The 15,353-nt window shown below is 40.9% G+C and overlaps 1 protein-coding gene across 5 annotated transcripts in view; it reads right to left on the bottom strand.

Moving 5' to 3' along the window:
* CEP112 (centrosomal protein 112) overlaps nt 1–15,353 on the bottom strand; it is a 197,385-nt gene that overhangs the window by 24,063 nt on the left and 157,969 nt on the right. For 3 of the 5 annotated variants that reach the window (XM_076354005.1, XM_076354006.1, XM_076354008.1), the window contains 3 exons: nt 6,371–6,472; nt 3,932–3,996; nt 2,111–2,556 (listed from right to left, as the gene is read on the bottom strand). In XM_076354005.1, coding sequence (XP_076210120.1) covers nt 2,553–2,556; nt 3,932–3,996; nt 6,371–6,472 — 171 coding nt within the window. In that variant the 3' untranslated portion in view covers nt 2,111–2,552. Of the gene's footprint in view, nt 1–2,110; nt 2,557–3,931; nt 3,997–6,370; nt 6,473–15,353 lie in introns of those variants that run through there. The other 2 variants (XR_012996650.1, XR_012996651.1) reach the window with 1 other exon arrangement.

Genomic DNA, 15,353 nt, shown 5'->3' with positions numbered 1-15,353 from the left:
CCAGAAATGAGCATATTTGTTACGTGTAACACAAGAACTGTGAGTGGCACTGGAATAAAGTGTCACCGTGATAAGGGTCACCTCCCTTGACACTGGTGAAAAATGTTATGATGCCTTTTTCTTGTGGCTTTTTATATAGAGTGAAACAATCTTCTCTCCCACAGCAAAAATCAGTAAAATTAAATAAATAAAAAGTACAAATAAAGCTCTAACTATACTCAAGCTGGTTTCACCAGAGCTTGTTTTATGGGCAATGAAGCCAACTACTGGCAGCTGGCAACTCCTTACCTAGCGGGTGAAAAGAGAGGTAGAGAGCAAGTAATATGTATGAAAACATTTCTAATCCTGCAATTTAGACTCTAACTCTTGCTCGTTACAAAAATGATCAAAGAAATGTTAACAACTACAAGAGAACTCCAAGCAACCTTGAATTTAATTTCTTATCAGGTTTATAAGCAACTTCAAAATGGTCTTCACACTGTATTTAATGCTGGAGAGAGTGTCCCAGAGTTTTAAAACTCCCAGATTGACCAAGATCTACTTTTCTCAAGCTGCTTTTTGATCATCAATGACATCAGCAACCCAATTCCATCAAAAAGAAGGAAATTGAGGCCTGAATTCAACTAGCTAGAAGAAGGTCTGTGTGTTTCTTTATGGATGTACCCCCCCTTACCGCTTTCAAAAGCACTATAACCACTCAGATATCACGCAAAAACGCAAGCAGAACAGCAGAATCAAAAATGCCTCGTTTCCTTCATGCATGAGAAAGGAGATTTCACTATCCCAGCGTCTGCCATTTGGACACAGGGCAATATCCAACGGGTAAATCCCAGCGTGCTCAGCCTGCAGCTGTGTGAGCTCTCGGTGCTTCTCCCGAAGAGCCCAACCATCGCTGACGTGCACCTCTCTGAGTAAATACATTTCATTTTACTGCCCACAATTAACTAAATGCATCCTAACAAATTCCTCCTACTAAAACTCATGTTTGCCCCAGGCGAGGCTTTGTGGCACCTGCTGCAGCACCTCCTCACTTATCAGAGCCATGACAACCCCTTATCTATAATTAGAAGAATCACTTGTTGATTCAAGGAAGGTGGAAAACCTGCCCAGGCCCAGACCAGACTGACAATCAGCAAAGCACCCAGCGAAGTTGGAGCCTGTATTTGGCAAGGAGCTCCCTGCCGGCGCTGCCAGGAGGCGGGGGTGGATGGAGCCCAGCCTGCCAAAGCCTCTCCTCATTGATCTCCATGCCAGGTGGAGATAAGAGCGCAGCTGGCGAGCTGGGACTCGGCGGGACAGCCACGTCCAGCCACGGGCGCTCAAGCGGTCAGGACCCTCCGAATTCTGCCCGGACCGCGGCACATTGAGCGCCGGTGCCACCGGGGTGAGGGAGGACAAGCGGCCATCCTCGTCAGCAGCGATACAAAGGGTCTCGCTGCTGCTGCCAGTGCTACAGCTGGACTTAGAAGACAGGAATTTCTGGCCCCCTCTCAAGCACTCAGACCATTAACTGTGCCTTGATACAAACGCTGCCGGCAGGATGGTGCCTAGGGAAAAAAAAAAGCTATTCTTGTATTGGGCATATCTAAATTTACAGATTACAAATGTACTAATGTACACTCTGGCTCAGGGATGGCCAAGAGATAAGGAAGCCTTGCTATGCCTGGGAGGCAGAGCCAGCTACGAGGAGGACTCCCCGTCCAGGTCCTTCAGCTTTCCACCGCTGCTCAAACCTCATCCCTGCAAACCCTCGGGAATCCGCTTAGATTTACCAGGATCCAAGAGAGCCTGCGTACGCTCATGCAGAATCAAGGTCGCATCGGTTATGACTCTTTTTCAATAACGCCCCATAACTGTGTTATCAGTAAGTGACGAAGGGCTTTCCTGTGACCAGCCTACGCAACCCCAATGATTGATATATATGCTATTAACTGGCAACGGTGGCTGCATTTGTCATCATGGTGTTTTCATTCTTGCTACAAGATTTTTCTTTGAAACACAGCATGAAATATTTTCCCAGTTAACAAAGCCATACAAAACTCTCATATGCACTGTGGCTACTTAGGTGAGTGAGATGCCCAAACAGGACAATAATGTCAAAACAAAATAGTACAAAATAATAATATTTTAATATTATGTAAACACATGGACACAAAACAATGTCAAAATATGTTAAAATATCTTGGACAATAATAATAGAAAATGGGATTTTCTTCATGTATAAAAGTGAAAAGAATGGTACTGGGAAGTAATAACAAAAATATTAGTAGAGGAAATTCTACTCGCTCGGTAAGCAAGCTCAGCACGGAGGCAAACATACAGTATATTGAAAGCATAAGTCTGTAATAACATAATGATAAAAAAAAATGGAAGGAAGATACAACTAAAAACATGCTGGCACAAGCAATGGATGTGTTTTCATGAACTTCATTACATTTTATGTGCTAACAAAACAGCCACTGATCTTTGCATTTTAATTTACAAGAGCCAAATCTTCAAACCTATTCAAAGCAGTCCATTTGGCAATCGAAGAAATCCAACAGCTCCAGCAGCTACCTGAAAATGAAGAGATCCTCATTAGTTATATCTTATTCTTACTATAAAAACGTAACAGACTGAAGCCAGGGCTGGGTCCGGTCGGCAGCGGGCCTGGATACGGCCACGACCAATGCTGTGCCAGGCGTTCAGGAGCACGCGGGGGAGCGTGCCACGGCGGCGCTACATCACATCCGCAGCCACGGGCACGCATACGCGTTAAAGCAGCAAAAAGCAGTATTTCAGTGAATGAGGGTCAGGTAAATGCTAATACAAAATTTAGTGTGAATGTAGTCTTGGAAAAAGATCTGGTCAGGAAGAAAATTTCCCTGAACAGAAGCAGCACAAAAGCTTCTCCAAGTCTATGAGCGAACGCCGCGGCAGCCGTGCCAAGGAGGAGCTGCTGTGTGCCGTGCTGGCTCTGTCCCTGCTCCTCCTCTCCGTCAGGACGTGGCTGGGGCTCCTTCCACCCCCAGCGTTTCAGTCATCTGTGGCCTGGCCTGACTTAATGGTACGTGATTATTCATCTTTTTAAAGAGCTATTTTCCTAACTGTGAAGACACTAATTCAGAATAAGTTTGAGATAAAATGCATCCCTTGGTAATGCTACTGCTGCCATTGGAGAGAGTCTAGAGACTGCATTACAGATTTATATTTATCTAACAACGTTACCTGTGCTGGACACGTTACCAAGAATCTATGACATTTTCAGTTTCCAATTAGCTTTAGCTAATTCTCGTTAACAAATAGTTTAGGATTAATATTTTCAGACAACTTTCACACTGTTAACATTTTTACAAATGTTTAAATATCTGACAAATTCTTACAGCACACATTCTTATTTGCAGAAATCCTCATGTGAGATATGCAAGTAGCATCAAAGTCTATAAATATAAAAAAGATGGAGTGGCTTTCCTAGGAAGTTTCCTTTTACTCACCTCTCCACGTGAATCACTTACTCTAAAGGCACAGCAAGGCTTTTTATTGCTGCAGCACTTGCCATAATTTATATTGGAGGGTGTAAACGTCTGAAAAAAGCTCAGGCTCATGAAGATCCGGTACTTTGAAGATGTGATCTGTAATATTACGCATTGCATCATTGTTTTCTATCTTAAAAGGAGGTGGCATCACCGCAGAGCTGCAGCTGTGCACCGAGCCACTGTCTCATCATGAATGTCGAGGCAAAGCCCAGACTTGTAATGCACCTGCAAGTTCTCTAATCTTGCTCTAATAGTACTGACTAAGCACTGGGAAAATTCTCAGACGCTTGTTTACTGAAAATAAGGATCTTTTAAAACTGCAACCGTATTTGAGTGTTTTAATTAAGCCGTAAAACTTCAGTAACTGGGATCCACAGGTGTGAAATGGTACAAATTGATCAAAGATAATCACGTACCTTCTGGCGTGGTAGGCGTTCAGCTCTTCCTGGAGGACAGAGACTCTTTTCTGCAGAATATTTACCTGTAAAATACATCCCACATGAAAATGGTGTACAAAATTCTAATTAATAAATTTGCCCTCATTTCATAAAGGGTGTTTTTCTCGTCTATCCTGCCTAAATAAAATGCAGTAACACTTTAGCTGCATACTAGAATTAATACTTGATAGAAGATTGTTAGCATGGCTTCCCTGGCCCCGCTCCAGCTGCACACTATCTACTCCTTTAGGAACAGAGTCAGTTTTTAAACTCAGCTGGTGGTACCATAGGGGTTATGCAAGGGCTTGGGAACTCCAGTTCTACTCCCAACTCCCGTATGATGCCTGTGCTCTGATCCCTGCGCTTTCGCTCTTGTGATGAAGGCACTCACCTGTTCTTGAAGTGTATGAAAATTAGTTTATTAATACACTGTGGCCACTTTTGGACGACTCACCAAGAGCAGACAATTGGGCAGCATACTTTATGTTTAGCAACGTTTTTAGAAAACTTTGCCCAAGCCTCAAGTGGTTTCTTTTTGTTTGTTTATTTTTATCACTGCTCGGTGCTTTTACTCAGCCTATCCTCTTCATCCTCTTCCAACAATAAATAATCCTGACAGGTGCAGAGATTCCACTGCTCTTCTTGTCTGATGTTTTCAAACAGGAATTTCAACAATTTTCAAAGACCAGGACACCTGTGCTTCAGAAAGAGCCCTGCTTACTGAGTGGTCTGCGACCACAGCGTACCGCTGGAAATACAGCCGGCAGCTATGTATTTCTGGGATAGCACCAAGGTTTTAGTGTGTGTGGTTACTTTTACTCTTTTGAAATGCTGCTGCTGCTCACAGAAGCCCTGCAGGTGGATATCAGATTCTACATTTTTTTTAACTCGTTAAAAGGTGTGGTATTCTTATATTAGGCTCTAGAGTAACGCTTCCTACCAGACAGCGCTAATAGTCAACCACACTTTAAAAATAGGTTTTTACTATCAACTGGAAATAGATTTCCCCAGTAGAGCCTTAACTCTTTATTTCCCACAACTATTTATATGAGAAAGAGCATCACTTCCATTAGGAATCCCTTGACATGTAAGCAGAGTGTTTACAACCATAGTATTGAAGTTGTGTCACTACTAGCACATAGGAATATGAAAGTTTCCCCCTATGAAAATTTCCTACTTCTATTAAAGGCACACTTTGTCGGGCGAAGTGTCTCACGCATAGCAAAAAATGCTTATGCATTGTGTAGAAGGAAAAAAAAAAGAAAAAAAAGCAAATACATTAAATTACCAACCATCTCCATAGAGAGAGATTGCGTAAGAAAGAGAAATGGAGAGTTTGTAGATCTGTAATTGCTTGAAAAACGGTCCTGAAAATTGGTATAAGACATGTGCTGGTACCAAGCCTAAACTTGTATGCCGTGTCCTCAGGGCTTTTGCTCTTCCCAGAGCTCATGGGCAGCTCTGAGTCACCAGCATTGCCCTGTCTTTCTCTCATTTCTTCCCTTCAGCCCAGGACAGATCCCAGTCCTTCCCGACACGTTTAAATGCGCAGTCCTGCACTGGGCCATATGCGAACACTGACAGCGTTCTCTTTGGATAACCATTATTCCACATCTACGATCATTCCTCTTTATTGCTATTTATCCTTCCTCATGTGAGTTCAGGCAACGATGACATTTTGTTTTCTTCCAGCTCCTAATATACCGAATAGGACAGCATCAAATAACTTCTGTGGAAACCACGTACAAGAAACACACCCAATTCATTAGTAATTCCCTATTTACAATGACATTTTGATGTTTCTATTAGCCAGTTTTATAGTCTATTGCATATAAATAATATTGCTTCTGTATTATTGTAGATGAGCTAGTGTTTTGCAATATTAAAAACAAAGCAGTTACAGAAGTCTATTAGAGCCTCTTTGTACTGGAAAATGTAGAAATAACACAATGATCATTTGGACCACTATCTTAAAAGAAATATCCCATTTGCTTTATTATATAGGCTGAAAGAAAACAAAATGATTTCTCATTCTCTTCTGCACCCTTTACATGCATCCTTTAAATGATTCCTTCAGGAGAAACAGGGTAAGGAAGATGAGAGAGAACTGTGTGCTGTATTTGAAAGGCTGACAAAAAAACCCCTAATACTGAATACAGCATAATTTCTACTTTCAATTGCCAGCTGAAGCAAAATCTGGGATCAAAAGATACAGTGTGGTAGTTCTCAAGGTGAGGAAACTGGAGGAGAAAAGCCTTGTGAAAGATGACTGAGTGAGAAGCACGCAAGTGCTGCCATGATTTGTTTTTGAGACTTATTCAGTATTTTTGGCCAAATTTTAGATGGCCATAATTTCTTGTCTAGAAGAGATAGTTTTTATCCAGTCCAAAAAGTTGAAGATGAATAGTAAAAATTTACCTGAGATTTTAAAGATACAATGGTGTCTTCAAGTTCCTGTCTCAAAGATGCTGGCATCAGACCTTTGAGTGTGGTTTCATATTCTTGTCGTATATGGGTCATCTGTAACAGAACAAAGAGAAATTTTTATATAGACGGCTACTCTTGGAAGCCAGAGAGTAACTTTTTTGCTTCTTTTGCCCAATTTGGAGTCCAAGTAAACTCAGAATTGGGATATCAAGGGAAAGGGAAGGAGAGAGAAGAAAGATCAGCACAGACCTGTAAAGAGCAAAAGAGGTAAAAAAGAAGAAGAAAGGAAAAAGAAAACATAAGAATAAAAAATATATGGAGAGGAGGAAAAAATAATGAAAAGGAAACAGTAAAGCATTTGTTGGGACATGGTCTGAAGAAGCAATCATCATTCCTAAATCTATCTCAATAGAGCATTTATACAGACATAACTTTGCAAATTGATAGTCAGAAGTTTTCTTTTTGTCTTTGGTGGGATCTGAACCAGTTCAGTCGAGTGATATTTGCCCCTTACTCCCTTAGACAAGGTGAATTACCGTTTCCCAAGATTTTTTTACAAAATTTCTCAACTTCTAGGTGCTTTTAAGGCCTTTTTTTATTTATTGTGCAACTGTTTCTCATTGCACTTTGTGTCTTCCTCAACTTCATTGATGCTATGGGACTTCCAACAAATAGCTTTGAGTATCTTAGACGTTATGAGATCAGATGTTCACACCAAAATGTTTACTTCTAAAGGAGGACATTTTAGTCCATAACCTTATTCAACAGATGCTGAGTAAACGGTGCAGTTACAAAGCAACGTGAAATGAAGACAGATCAGCTGGAAGGATTGCGCTTTGTATCTCTCTGGTGGGGTTGTATTGGCTGAATCTTGACCCAGGAAAAGGTACAGAGAGTCTGGTTCAGCTCTGTCCATCGAGTCGCACAGGACTGCTCGCACACTTTATTACTTGGCTGAATCAGGGCCTCACATCTGTACTTAACTTCCAATAGGATTAACCGCTTAATTCAAATTAAGCAAGTACTTAGGTGTTTTTCTGGATTAGCAGCTGAATATGTAAATAAAGGATAAAAGGGATTCAATATCAGATTAACTTACAAAATATCTTTGAACTTTCAAATTGAATCTTTTTTCCTCAATGATTTACACACCAACGCCATTTTGTGCTAATTTTGCTTTAGTTACCAAATTGCTTAAATCTACCATTGCAACCGCAAATCAAAACTTCAGTCTTACATCTGAAGAAGCCATGAGTTATAACTTCCAGCTCCTAGCTTGCAAGGAGCGCACACGCTTCAACACGTGAGAACCGAACACAAAGTTCACTGCAAGATGTGCCAATTACCACCTTTCGGAAAAAGCAGGTCATGCCAAAATACGCATTATGCATAATACAATTATCAATACAAAAGGAATAAAACAATCTGATGAAACTTTAGGAAAATTCTTTCTATGAGTCATTCCGACATGCAGAAGAAATCTCCAAATCTCTATGCAAATAGGCAATTAGAGGCTTTCCTTGTGAGCTGCAAGTAAGTGATGCCACTATGCAAATCTAAAGAAAAAAAAATGGTGAGACGGGAAACCTTGTTTGAACTCTGCTTGTATATAAGCCAGTGATCAAAATTTATGTTTTTTGAAAGTTACTCCGATAAATTTATGCTACTACTTCTATAAAAGCTTACAAAGCTATGCATAGGTGCTTTGCCAGGATAAATATTTTCTGAGCCAACCGCTCATTTGGGCGGGGACCTTGATAGAGCAGAAACATATATTCCAGTTAATTGAACATGTTACATTTGTTCTTGGTGAAACAGGAGCAGAAACAGGCAGTTAGAACAGCAAAATGCTTTTACTTCCTAAATTTTGAATAGTGAAGATCTATTTCACGATTAGGAGGATTTGGACTATCAATCACCTTGCCCAATACGTCGGGGTGACCCAACCAGCACAGAAACTCCATCGCAGGGGCCTGACTCGCTCTCAAGCTCTCCATTTACAGGCGATGCAGATGTCAGGCGCTGAGCCTGGACTCTGATACAACTCACTACACCATGATCTAGCCATGCCTACAGAGCATCTAGGACTCACACCAGCTTCCTCAGGTGCCAGGCACACAGCAAGAGCTGCTTATTATAATTTTTCCTAGAGGAAAGTCAGGAAAGTTTCATTGTAAGTAGATGCAACAAAAATTTTAATACAGCTCTGTGAGTGAAATAATAATGTTCTAATTGTGCAACAGTCTTCTTTCAACCAGGTCACTGGTTTTAATAGTTTAATCTGCAAGTGTCCTCTAAATACATGCTTTCACAACGCTGTTAATGTTTGCTATTAACTCTGCAAAGGAGCAGGGAGATTGTTCCCTTTTGACGAAGGTGTTTCTTGGAAAGTCAGAAAGAAATAGGTACTGTGCTTTAAAGTAGGGAGATCTATTACTGGGTCGGCTGAAAATGGAGAAGGAAAATGAGAAACAAGCCCTGGTAGCTGAAATATTGCTTGGGGCTAATTTCTTACTCTATTTCAGAGAAAAGACACACGCTTTTTTTGCAGTGAAAACTGTTCTTTGGGATGCAACTGCAATTTGTTTGTTTGCTAAGACAAAATATGTTACTTTCAACTGTGCTTACTAATAATTGCATCACAATAAGATGAAAATAAGATCCCAGCTGTTTCCTGTCATATTAGCATAAACAACATGCTGATACTTTTGGCTGAAGTTACTATCAAGGTTTATTGACCCAAGAGATTAAAATAGTGCATGGCAAAAATCTGAATCACTTCTTATAACTGAAAAATAACATATAGTGGGCTAATGTATACTAATTTGAATGGGGTAAGGTTTTTATTTTTTAACACTTATTTTTGACCAATGAAAGCTATGTCTGCAGGGATCTTTTTTAAAATTTTTTTTGTGTGTGTGCCTTAAAGGCTTTTTGTTCTTTTATAGCCTCAAGCTGCCTCCCTAGGATCCACAAATACTGTGTCTCCTCTTGCACTCTTGAGAGATGTTTAAAATTGCAATTCTTCAGCCCTCAGGAGGGCTTTAGTCTGCTGGATGAGGATAGCTCTATTTCATTTACTGTTGTGTTCGTTTTTCTTCAGTCCTGAGAAAGCTTTTTTTGAAAATTCATTTTGGTGAGTTAATTTAATCCGTGAACCCCCAGGAAGGTTTTATAGCTTTTAATATTAAGCTGCCACACTGGTCTTTGTTTATTCAGGTTGGTGGCTAACATATGAGGTTTAAAGTTTTACCATCAATCATCTCTGGTGTCAGTAGAAACAACTGAAAGCTGAAGTTGCCACACATAGCTCATGTATGCTTAGTCACACGATAAATTAGAAAAAAAAGAAGAGACAAATGTTCACACAATTATACAAAGTGATGCAAAAAGCAGGGAAGTTATAATTTCATAGACTACAATGACATCTTGTCATAGTTGGGCATTGACTATTCTCAAAAGAGAGAAAAGTTGGTTTTGATGCCCAGAAGAGAAAGATCTGAAATGGAGCTTTCCAAACCAAGCAGCCAGGCCTGGCCCAATGCTTTTCAGTAGCATAAGATGAGTTTCAATTTTACTACTTCAAGGAGTCTTCAAGTGGCACAATTCAGTTTTGCAGCTACTCCTTATTTCTAAAAGCTTCCGAAGGATGTTTGTGGGGCCGGGCTAGAAGCAGAAGGGAGCACAGGACTGATCAGGAACAAGTCCCATTGGCACCTAGGTGCGCTGTAGTCACTCTCCTTCCTTTTTCAAAGAAACAATTTAAGCACATTCAGGAGAAATACAGCATCTTCAAGATGACCAGATGCATTTTCATCCATGTGCTAAGAACAGCCCGCAAAGTAGAGGATATTCTGCTTCTCTTCTATGCTTTGCTATACAGCCACAACCAGGCCATATCTTATTCAGGTTTACAATAACGAGCTCTCCCCTTCTTACTTTCGAGAGGTCTGTGATGCTGAGTTCATCATCCAGAACACACTGGCCCTGGTGCAAAATCCCCTTCTCATTAAAAAAATAAATAAATAAATTAAAAAAACTCCCAAACAATTGCAATCTTCTCCAGAGCTCCCAATTGTAAATTACTTGATTTGAACCAGAGGAGCATAAGGAAAACGCAAATGAGACACTGAAGTATACATTGCCAAAGCAAATGAAGGGACCACAGAAGAGCTGTTCAAGTTCCTTTAAAAAAAATAAATCTTGTCTTGAAGGGCATGAAGTTAATATTTTGTTTATGCCAGATAAGAATCAAAAGGCAGTTCACTTAACTAAGGTGTTGTGGTTTTTTTAGTATCTTAATTTCTGCCTGTTTGTAATATTTGTGAAGGATAATAATTCCACGTGTGCCAGGAAATACTAGGATAGTGAGCAAAAGGCATAATTAGGATCATTTAATTATTATCAAATTTTCTCCACATTTCAGGGGGAGTAAGATGAGAAAAATAATCTCCTGTCTCTCTCAAATCCTTTCCTGCATTATTTAAACAATGGTATGTTACAATGCTGTTTAAAAGAGAAATATTTTTAAAAAGGTTATACATCTGTTCTGCAATACACATCTCCGAAAGAAGACGTGAAAGAGCTGCTGTAATAAATCTGGAGACAGGTTAGGGTACCAAAAAGTTAAAAATAACTCCTTCAGCCTTAGGCAAATCATTTAATCTCAGAATAAAGTCTCATCCTTCTAAATGAGGGTAATAATAATAATATTGCATAGGTCAACTTCATTCAGGTGAAGTGAAGACTGCTGAAGTAATTTTCTGGAAGTACTTTGAAAAGGGCAAGCGAAGGACAAATTACTATGATGCCATCCCAATTAAAAAAAACCCCAATCAACAAAAAACCACAAAACCGAACAACAACCCAAAGAATGTCAAAGTAATGATTAATCACTGCTTGTTTGTGTTCTCCCTAATTGCAGCGACTCCTCCTCTGCTTCTCAGCACTCCTAAACTCTAAGTGAGCGTAGCTCTACTCCCACAAAACTGCTACGAGTCTATATGGGCCCCTGCCTCCATCAGCTGGCCCAGGGGACGCTGAGCAATGTCTATAACCGAGGAACCAAATCTACCAAAATCTGAAATTTCCTTAAACTTCAGGTATCTCAGTGTTCTGTCGTAAGAGAATATTTTAATTGGAGCTTGAAATCTTCTCCAACAATTTTTCCTAATGAAGAGTCAAATGATGTATCCATTTTTTCAATAAAGAACAAGGCCTGAACATTTGTCTTTTCGCAGTATAATCAAACACGAATATCCGCTGCTTTTTAGTCCACGTCCTCTCTTAGTTCAGGCAGTGGGAATTTCTACTCTTACTGTGAAACATACGTTGAAATCTAGTTCTTCCAGATTTAGAGAAATAGAATGCGATTTGACACAAATGTTCTCAAGTTCTTAAGAGAAGTAACGGATGCTATAAATTGCATGAATTTGGCTCAGCTGAAAACAGTAACCAAGCAAGATCAGCTGAGCAAGTTATTTTGTCAAGTGTATACCATGTTGTTCTCCACTGAAAAAATACTGCCGGAGAACCTCCTCTGTTGTGACAGTTTCAATAAAACATAAATTGGTGCCATAGCTGTCCTCTTTGTTTTTCTGTCTTTAGCTAGTAAACCATCTGAGCGTCCAAAACATTTTTGCCTTCTTGTTTTATTAACCCACGCGGACCCCCAGTTATGCCGAGCCGCTCGCTGCACACTGAGCTTTCTGCTCTAAGTCTTTTTTTTTTTCCAACCTGCATCCAAGAAGCCTTATTACTTCAGTGGCTTGTATTTCGATATCTTTCTTTTCTTAACCAAGATCTCCCACCTGGAAAATCCTCTGTTTGTAGTTAAGCAATATGAGTCTATATAATTCATAGCTGCAAAGGAAGGGAAGGCAGGCAAAACTTTTAAAAAAAAACCACCAGTGGGCTGCATATGGCAAGAACAGCATTCTTGGGATTACGCGAGTTGGAGAGGAATAAAAGCTTTCACTGTCAACACCATAGAACAACCAGGAATGTTGTGGCTAGAAATTCGCGCTGTTCTCTCAACCTCCCCCTCTCCAGGGCTCCTCTATTGTTCCAGCTGGGATTTGGAGGATCCCCGACTTCTTTTCCCCTCCTTCCGAATGACTCATCGCAGATGCCATCTTTGTCCCCGAGCACTATTTCTTTCAGCTCTCGTCAATGCCGTCCTTCCATCGGCCGGAGAGGCCATTAGTGCGCCAGGAGTGGTCCTCCCCTCCGCAGGGCGAAGGGGACTCAGACACGGCTCACACCCCCTGACCTGGAGGAACCTGGAGGAACCACTAACCAGCGCTGCTGGGCCAAAGCCGAAAACACATGGTGTTCATTTCTGGCTCTGTCGATTCCTAATACGCTACCAAGATAATTAAGTCTGAAATAAAGCCATAAGCATCTTTGACACCACCGCTGGAATGTATTTATGTATTTCAGTTTTACATTCCAGCATGTGTTACCTTCTATATAATCCTTTCCATCCTGGGGTGGTTCAGCAAGTCAAGGTTTCAGTGTCTGATACACAGAGGTGCTGAGTGCTCGCGAACGACAGGGAGAGCTGACAAGCTCAGCAGCATGCAGGATTAGGCTCAGTATTTTCACACTGACTGTGTGAACAAGCAAATCTTTGTAGATAATAATCAGCAGCTACTTTTACTATCACCATTTCCCCTCTTTCAAGAACAAAAATCTAATCAGCATCTCAACTGGAAAACAAGCTGCCAGGTTTACAAAGCATCACGGCTGGTAAGAGTCTGCTCAGCTTTGGGCATGGGTGAGGATGGGTAGTGCAGGAGACAGCCACTGCTGCGCTTCCCAGATGGACATCTGATCGATGGCATTTTGTGCTGATTAAATTGCAAACAAAATAACACTTTAGAATTTAAATTATGTTAAAGATCAGCATAAAACTGGCCCTTCTCAGTCCTTTTTAGCTCCATCCAGGCACCTTATCACCTAGAAAAAATGGATGGGACAGTTCACTAATTGAGCACACATCGCTGAGAGCCCGCACTGAAGATGAGGTGTCTCTGCTCTTCTCTTCTGTCATCCGACTGGCTCTTCCGTGCATTGACATTTCTTCTTTTTTTTTTAATTCCCTGCATTAAATACCAGCACCATTGTCCTTTGTAGTCCTACTTTAAACACTTCTGAAAGAACAAAATTCTCTTCATTGATAATGTGCAAGCAAACCACAGACGGTCTAATATGATGTACTGCTCTCTTAAAAGAAAGATCTCTTTCTCATTCACTACTATTTAAGACGAAGAGCTAGAAAACTGACATTTTAAAATACTCTCTAATTCCTGCACGTCGACATATGCGCCTATTCTTTTTTGGTAAAAATTCTCTTTTTCCTTTTAACTATTTGTTCTGTAGTTTCTGTTTTAAGGTCTTTCTCCAGCTGGCCACTTCATTCCAATAATTCATTCTGTCCTATGAAGTAGGTATATACTTGTGTATTTTCCAGTTGTGTCTGATTACCAAAGCTAACATTTGATCATTGACTTCCACACGTACATCATCATCATCTACCTCTTTTCCCTTTGACAGTTGCACAGTTGGTGAGAGCCTCCTCTCCCGCAGTTCCTGCCATATGGAGCTCCTGGGAACTTTCAACTCCATTGATTTCCAGCTCCTTTCAAATCCCACCTGCAAATCTGTTTTTCTGTGCTTGAATCTCAGCTTCTATCTCCTTCTGCTAATCTGAAACTTCATGCTATACAGTATAACTTACTATATTGTTTAATTCCGCATTCCTTTCATAGTAGGCCGTTAAAGAAAATGCTATACAAAATATAAAATATGTCAAATGCAAAGTTATGATTTATTCTAACAATCTCTAATCTTAATTAAAAATTGGGGGGGCACCTTTGTATCAAAGTGATTAATGAACATATCAATGGAATTCCATGTATGGTAGACACTAACCAACATGAAAGTGGTAGAATTGGGCTCAGTAGTCATTTTATGGAACCTTCATCGACATTGCCATACACCTATAGGGGCACCTATATCCGTGAAAGGTCCCTTATACAGATATAACCAGAATCAGTCTGATGCTGCCCCAACAGCCTCTACTGGGAAGTCTGAAAAGAGAACAACATACTAAGAAATGGATGTCTTGGTCTGTGTACACCAAACAGCCTGACCAGCGTGCTCTCGCTTACGTCAGATTCTTCACTGCTTGTATGTGGCTCTCCAACATCTTCTTTCCAATAAAAACATTTTAAACTTGAAATTTGTTCACGATAAGTAGTTAGAAAAGAAATCTTCTATGTGCTGTCTGCTGACATTGAACCAGCAGATTTTCAGGTGCCAGCCTGCGGGATCTACACCCCTCTGGCTGTTTGCCTCCTACATTTTTCACAATATATATACACATAAGAAATGCTTTATGGGAGGAAAACAGCCGAAGTACGCAGTACCCTCCTGACCCCAGTGCCTGGGGTGTCGGCAGAGCAATGGATGGACAGAAGCGAATGGGCAAGGAGGGAAGGACCCTCCTCAGCCTCGCAGAACTGCAGAAAAACAAATGCTCTTCAGCTGCAGCCTCTCCGGTCCGTGCTGGTTGCATACAGAAACTGCAGGAACTATTTTAATGTGACAATATTTGGTGTTGCTGTTCTTGAAAGTCACAGTGGAAACTTCTTTCGGATTCTCACTTTCTTCCCCATCGCACCGGAGGCTGCTGAGCCCTGGTGCCAGCGCTGCCGGCCCAAGGGGTTAATCGCCTGGTCCGCAGGCAGTGACAGTGCAAGGGCTGCTCTCTGTGAATCACTTCTGTGGCTAAGATCATTCAAATCTAGACTAAGCTTCCCATTTCTGTGGGAGCAGAAATGGGTCTCTGGGGGAAAATTCTGGAAGCGTTTCAGTGACATGGGTTGAAGCAACCAGAGCAAATGGCAGAATTTCATCACTACCTCCAGCGCGTGCTGACTGTTTCTCAGTTTCCAAAGTGCTCGTCGGC

The sequence above is a fragment of the Aptenodytes patagonicus genome, chromosome 16 (genome assembly GCF_965638725.1).
Source record: "Aptenodytes patagonicus chromosome 16, bAptPat1.pri.cur, whole genome shotgun sequence".
Classification (NCBI taxonomy): Eukaryota; Metazoa; Chordata; class Aves; order Sphenisciformes; family Spheniscidae; genus Aptenodytes; species Aptenodytes patagonicus.
Note: the sequence above shows the minus strand (reverse complement) of the source record. Positions and strands in the feature narration are given on the sequence as shown.